A 7,389-nucleotide genomic window follows, 5' to 3' on the forward strand; every position below is an offset into this window, starting at 1 on the left:
TGGTTTTATCTCCTGCTGGCCTAGCTGTAGAATTTCAGAGCTGAAAAAGACCAGAGATCCCCTGGTCCCACTGTCTGCTTGCTAGCCTACTGCTGAGTGGCTTGCCTTGGTTGGCCCAGGTAGTAAGCAGTGGCGCGGACCCTTGCTTGTCACCATGGTGCTAGGAAATCCAGTTGACTGTCATCTTCCGTGAGGGCTAAGCTTTCAGGGGTCTCGTTTCAAAAGCATTGCCCCTTTGATCCCCTTACTTTATTTCTCCCGTGTTTCACCACCGGTTCTCATTTGGCCTGTCTGGTGGGAACAGGCTGCTGGCTGCATTTGGTCCTCAGGGGATTGTGCAGCAAATGGCTCAGGTCTCCCAGCACCCTGTGCAGGTCTTTTCCCAGACACCGCAACGTTTTGTTCTTCCAGGTTGATCCAATGCTCACCCCAGAAGAGCGTCACCTGAACAAGATGCAGAACCATGGCTATGAGAACCCCACCTACAAATACCTGGAGCAGATGCAGATTTAGGTGGCAGGGAGCGCGGCAGCCCTGGCGGAGGGGTGCAGGCGGGCCGGAAGATCCCACCGGTGAGCAGCTGCTGCTGCCAGGGCTGCTTCGGACATCCTGACCTCCTGGACTGTAGGACTATATAAAGTACTACTGTAGAACTGCAATTTCCATTCTTTTAAATGGGTGAAAAATGGTAATATAACAATATATGATATATAAACTTAAATGAAAAAAGATCTATTGCAGATATTTGATGTAGTTTTCTTTTTTAAATTAATCAGAAACCCCACTTTCATTGTATTGTCTGACACATGCTCTCAATATATAATAAATGGGAAATGTCGATTTTCAATAATAGACTTATATGCAGGCTGTCGTTCCGGTTATGTTGTATGAGTCAACTCTTCAGGCTCGTTCACTGTCCTGGCTTTTATTTAAAGAAAAAAAAGGCAGTATTCCCTTTTTAAATGAGCTTTCAGGAAGTTGCTGAGAAATGAGGTGGAATAGGGAACTGTAATGGCCACTGAAGCATGTGAGGAGACCCTCGCAAAATGATGGGAAAGGACCAGTTTCTTGAAGTCCAGTGTTTCCACGGCTGGATACCTTTGTGTCTCCGTAAAAGTCCCGTCACCAAGGACGTTAAAGGCATTTTATTCCAGCGTCTTCTAGAGAGCTTAGTGTATACAGATGAGGGTGTCCGCTGCTGCTTTCCTTCGGAATCCAGTGCTTCCACAGAGATTAGCCTGTAGCTTATATTTGACATTCTTCATTGTCTGTTGTTTACCTACCGTAGCTTTTTACCGTTCACTTCCCCTTCCAACTATGTCCAGATGTGCAGGCGGCTCCTCTGGACTTTCTCCAAAGGCACTGACCCTCGGCCTCTACTTTGTCCCCTCACCTCCACCCCCTCCTGTCACCGGCCTTGTGACGTTCACTCAGAAGACCACACCAAGGAGGTGGCCGCTGGCCCAGGAGAGAACACGGGGAGGTTTGTTTGTGTGAAAGGAAAGTAGTCCAGGCCGTCCCTGAAGCTGAGTCTATGGACACTGTGGAAAGCTTTGAACAATTGTGTTTTCTTCACATGAGTCTTTGTAATGCTTGTACAGTTGATGTTGATGCTCACAGCTTCTGCTTTTTCTTTCTTTTTATTTTGAATCTGAAGGTTCTGGTAACCTGTGGTGTATTTTTATTTTCCTGTGACTGTTTTTGTTTTTTCCTTTTTCCTCCCTTTTGACCCTATTCATGTCTCTACCCACTATGCACAGATTAAACTTCACCTACAAACTCCTTAATATGATCTGTGGAGAATGTACACAGTTTAAACACATCAATAAATACTTTAACTTCCACCGAGACTGCTTGTTTCATTGACTGCGGCATTGATCTGCGTGATGGTTCTGCCCCTGCCTCCAGGAGGGTGATACCTTCCTTCCACGAAGGACCCCAGCTGCACCTCACAGGCGGAAATATGTCTACTCAAGCCATGACTCCAGGGTTCCAGTGCCATTTTGCATTTAGAAAACAAAGCAAGAGGGAATGTCTGCATAGAGCATTTGTCTGGCAAAATTTAGGCTACTGTTATTTGTTAATATGAGACTTCTTAATGCTACTGGAAGCAATGAGTAGGGCTTGTGGCTGAATTTTCAGAGAAATGCTTGCAGCTTCCATTTGCTTAAATAACGTGACACGGGGAGGCCCTATCCCCTCACTGATGGGGGTGTTTGGTTTGTTGCCTTGACAACTGCTTAGAGGGCTTTCTGCCTGGGCCCAGTTTTATCTACTGAGCTAAGATTTCTTTAATGCCCAGCTACAGGGAAGAGGGTCAATTCAGGGGTAAATCTCAGTCCCTACCCTAGTTTAATGCTAGTTTAAATATACAGAGTAGTTATCAAGGTAATGTTATATATACCTGTGTGTAGATGTACATGTGTGTACATATGTGATGAATCTTTCCTAGGATACTGGACTAGGGAGTGTTTTATGAGCCAGGAAAGCATTTTGTGAGCCAGGTGAACAGGTTGGTTCTTTATAATGATTACCACTTCCCCATCAGCCTCTCCCTTCTGCCTGCATTGGTCACTGAAGTTGCTGCCAGGAAAGCCCTGAAGAAGAGGGAACTTTCGTTTTTCGAAACCAGCTTCTGCTGGAGTGCTCTGAAGAGTGTTACCACCTGACCCTCTGCAGTATCAGCTGGAAACTGATCTCAGGGTCATTCTAATTTCAAAGCTAACAGACCAGCTTCATTGATTTTAGTGCCTGCCGTGTACTAGCTGCGTCCAAGTCAGAGCCGCATTTTTGTCTTGTCTTTTTTTTGGAGACAGAGTCTGTTGCCCAGGCTGGAGTGCAGGGGCACGATCTCAGCTCACTGCAACCTCTGCCTCACAGGTCCAAGCAATTCTGTCTCAGCCTCCCGAGTAGCTGGGACTAGAGGCGTGCACCACCATGCCCGGCTAATTTTTTTGTATTTTTGGTAGAGACAGGGTTTCACCATGTTGGCCAGGCTGGTCTCGAACTCCTGACTTCATGATCCACTCGCCTTGGCCTCTCAAAGTGCTGGGATTACAGGCGTGAGCCACCACGCCCAGCTCCATTTAGTCTTAACCTTTTGAGGCATTCCCCTCTTCCAGAAAGGACACTGAGGTCTTCCACAGAGCAGTAAGGGGTGGGGCAGAGGTGCAAACCCAGCTCGGTGGGAGTTCTTCGTTTATTCAGTGTACTTCAGTCCTGGGGGAGGCAGGGGCGGGGGCGTGGCAGCCAGTTCCCATCCAGCTGCTCAGCTCTCGGATCTCTTACCTGTTACCCATGTTCCTGTTGCTGATGGGTTAGAGAGGAGTTTGGGGCTGGTGAAAGTGCAGTGGTTTCTATTTACACGTTCATTACCCAAATGGGGTCATTGCAGAGACAGTTGGGGTTAGCTGAGAACTGGGGAGGCCTGAGAGATGACGTGGAAATGAATGAGAGGCAGGGCTGCCAGGCGGCCTCACCCTAGGCTGGCTCCACTCTGCTCCCTGGTGGCTCACCCACCTCCCGGGAACTGAGAGAAGCTCCTGGTTTCTGCCTTGGTGACTCAGCCTTGACCTCTGGGGAATGTGGCCCTGCCCACCTTGCGGTCAGCCTCAGGTGCTGACAGCGGACAGGTGCGAAGGTCCTCCTACCTGCCTGTCTGCTTTCAGTTGCAAATCAGAGCCCAGCAGCTGAGGTTTGAGCCAGGACATCAGATGCCCTGATCTCTGGTTTCTGTTGCTGTGACAACTGACAAAGCTCTTTAGGAGGTAGAGATGAGGATGTAATGAGTCCGTATGTTTTGGAGAGGCCCAAGGGTCCACTATCATAGGAGCAGGCGAAAAAGTATTTAAAGGAGGAACGTGCTGTCTTGCGGTACTTTGAAGTCATGGACATAGAACGGATACAGGGAACTGGAAAGGACCTTATGACTCCTGATTATTTCACAGCTGAAACATGGCCACAAGGTCACACGCTGTTAGGGGCAGAGCCAAAGGCTGTGGTTATGTACAACGGACTCTTTCTGGGGCAAAGGGTAAAGCGGTCTTTATAAGACAAGGAGATGGGTGTCAGCTGGTATCTTGCCTGTTGCCGCCTATGAAATAAGGGGAAGTCGTGTCTGTTCTGCCCTCTGTGGGTGCATACTTTTGACAGGCAGTAGCAACCATGGACTTGGTTAGTGCATTTCCACTGTGGAGCAGCCCAGATACCCAGAGAATGCGACAGGAGACATGAGTTCCCCTGTCCCCAGCCCCCAGAATCCTTGAAATGGATGGGGCATGACTTTTTTTTTTTTTTTTTTTGAGACAGTCTCACTCTGTCGACCAGGCTGGAGTGCAGTGGCGCAATCTTGGCTCACTGCAACCTCCACCTCCCGGGTTCAAGCGATTTCTCCTGCTTCAGCCTCCTGAGTTAGCTGGGACTACAAGCGCGTGCCACGACGCCTGGCTAATTTTTTGTATTTTTAGTAGAGATGGAGTTTCACCGTGTTAGCCAGGATGGTCTCAATCTCCTGACCTTGTGATCTGCCCGCCTCGGCGTCCCAGAGTGCTGGGATTACAGGTGTGAGCCACCGCGCCTGGCTGGGAGCATGACATTCTTGAGGAATCTGTCAGAGATCTGTGGCCAAGATACAAGATAACCCAGATCTGATTGATTTTTTTTTTTTTTTTTTTTTTAGATGGAACCTTGCTCTGTCGCCCAGGCTGGAGTACAGTGACGGCTCACTGCACCCTCAACCTCCCGGTGTCAAGTGATTCTTGTGCCTCAGCCTCCAGAGTAGCTGGGATTACAGGCGTGCACCACCACGCCTGGCTAACTTTTGTATTTTTTAGTAGAGACAAGGTTTCACCATGTTGGCCAGGCTGGTCTGGAACTGCTGATCTCAAGTGATCCACCCACCTCAGCTTTCCAAAGTGCTGGGATTAAGGTGTAAGCTACTGTGCCCAGCTTGGTTGAACTTGAAATTTTGAAGTCCGTGCCTCTTTCTGATTAGAGCAGTGCCCTCCACCAATAAAACATTTATAGTGTGTACTATATATACAGTTATTTTAAACTATGTATAGTTATTTTAAAATTATCTGCATGTATTATAAATAGAAACTTGGAAGGCATAAAAAAGATGAAATACTTTCTCCAAGTTTTATTTATTTATTTATTTATTTATTTATTTTTTGAGACGGAGTCTCGCTCTGTCGCCCAGGCTGGAGTGCAGTGGCACCATCTCGGCTCTCTGCAAGCTCCGCCTCCTGGGTTCACACCATTCTCCTGCCTCAGCCTCGCCGAGTAGCTGGGACTACAGGCGCCCGCCACCACGCCCGGCTAATTTCTTGTATTTTTAGTAGAGACGGGGTTTCACCGTGGTCTCGATCTCCTGACCTCGTGATCCGCCCGCCTCGGCCTCCCAAAGTGCTGGGATTACAAGTGTGAGCCACCACACCCGGCCTCCAAGTTTTATTTAATAACAGTACAAAGCCTTTGGGGTCCAGTCAAATATTGCTAGTTTTAGTGCAGACAAAGTGATTGCTTTCATTCTCTCCTTCCTCTCTCCTAACGGAAGTCCATATCGTTGATTCAGATTTTCATAGTGTTTACCTACTGTCTTCTATTTTTTTTTTCTTTTTTCTCTGAGATGGAGTTTAGCTCTTGTTGCCCAGGCTGGAGTGCAATGGTGATCTCGGCTCACCGCAACCTCCGCCTCCCGGGTTCAAACGATTCTCCTGCTTCAGCCTCCTGAGTAGCTGGGGTTACAGACATGCGCCACCAGGCCTGGCTAATTTTGTATTTTTAGTAGAGACGAGGTTTCTCCATGTTGGTCAGGCTGGTCTACAAACTCCCGACCTCAGGTGATCCACCTGCCTCAGCCTCCCAAAGTGCCGGGATTACAGGCGTGAGCCACTGTGCCCAGCCCTGTCTTCTATCTTCTCCCAATAAATGACATTGTATTTAGGCTTCTCTGGACAGTGAAGGTTTCTCAGACTTTCCTTGTTTTGATGATCTTGACAGTTTTGAGGAGCTATTGCTCAGGCATTTCGCAGGATGTCCCACTGTGGGGTTTTGTCTGATGTTTTTCTCACGGTAATGCATGGGTTATGTGTTACTAGGAAGACCACAGAGGTAAGGTGTCCTCCTGTTCCATCAAGGGTGCACACTGTCAGCATGACTGACTGCTGTTGATGTTGACCTTGACCCCTGGCTGAGGTGGTGCTTGTCAGGTTGTCTAAAGTTAATCATCCCCTCCCCGCACTGTCACACTGCACCATGTGCAGCCCGAACTTAAGGGATGGGAGTTATGCTCTCCTGTATCTTCTTTTTGTAATCGTGTTTTAGTACTTTGAAATAAAGCAATTAGAAAATCTGGTTCGAAGGTCAGTTTGTTGCAATACTATATTTAATGGCTATCTAGATTTTTCTGCTCACGAAATACAAGTACTATTTTTTTCTTGCCGGGAGCAATGGCTCACGCCTGTAGTCCCAGCACTTTGGGAGGCTGAGGCAAGTGGATCACTTGAGGTGATCTACTGAAAGAGTTCTTGATTGTGGTGATAATTTCACAGGTGTAGATATGCGTCAAAACTTACCAGATTGGACACTTTCAATATGTGCAGTCAATTATACCTCAGTCAAGCTGCTTTTAGTTTAGTTTTCTGGTGTGTGTGTGTGTGTGTGTGTGTGTGTGTGTGTGTGTGTGTGAGAGAGAGACGGAGTCTCGCTCTGTTGCCCAGGCTGGAATGCAGTGGCACGATGTTGGCTCACTGCAGCCTCCACCTCCTGGGTTCAAGAGATTCTCCTGCCTCAGCCTCCCACGTGGCTGAGACTACAGGTGCCCACCACCACACCTGGCTAATTTTTGTATTTTTGGTAGAGACGGGGTTTCCGCATGTTGGCCAGGCTGGTCTCAAACTTCTGACCTCAAGTGATCCACTTGCCTCAGCCTCCCAAAGTGCTGGGACTACAGGCGTGAGCCATTGCTCCCGGCAAGAAAAAAATAATATTTGTATTTCGTGAGCAGAAAAATCTACGTATATTACACTATGAGAGGAGCTACATTAGAAACATCTGTGCTTTCATCCAAACCTCCCATACTCTAAAGATTGTTTTTTACTTGTTTCTTCAAATCTGTGTATCTTCTAACAGTATTTACTGACAGAAGAGTGGATTATAGTGTTGCCATATCCTTTTCTGTGGTTTTGGTTTGTTTTGAGATGGAGTCTCACTCTGTCGCCCAGGCTGGAGTGCAGTAGCGCGATCTCGGCTCACTGCAACCTCTGCCTCCCAGGTTCAAGCAATTCTTCTGCCTCAGCCTCCCAAGTAGCTGGGACAACAGGCACCCACCATCACGCCTGGCTAATTTTTGTATTTTTAGTGGAGACGGGGAGGGGGGGTTTCATC

General features: G+C 47.9%; 1 protein-coding gene across 4 annotated transcripts in view; it reads left to right on the top strand.

Moving 5' to 3' along the window:
• APLP2 (amyloid beta precursor like protein 2) overlaps positions 1-1,844 on the top strand; it is a 69,506-nt gene extending 67,662 nt beyond the window's left edge. For all 4 annotated transcript variants that reach the window (XM_032167893.2, XM_032167895.2, XM_032167892.2 and 1 more), the window contains one exon: positions 412-1,844. In XM_032167893.2, the coding sequence (XP_032023784.1) occupies positions 412-513 (102 nt within the window). In that variant the 3' untranslated portion in view covers positions 514-1,844. The remainder of the gene's footprint in view (positions 1-411) is intronic.
• The last annotated feature ends 5,545 nt before the right edge of the window (positions 1,845-7,389 follow it).

Source organism: Hylobates moloch, unplaced genomic scaffold (genome assembly GCF_009828535.3).
Source record: "Hylobates moloch isolate HMO894 unplaced genomic scaffold, HMol_V3 SCAFFOLD_11, whole genome shotgun sequence".
In the NCBI taxonomy this organism is placed as follows: Eukaryota; Metazoa; Chordata; class Mammalia; order Primates; family Hylobatidae; genus Hylobates; species Hylobates moloch.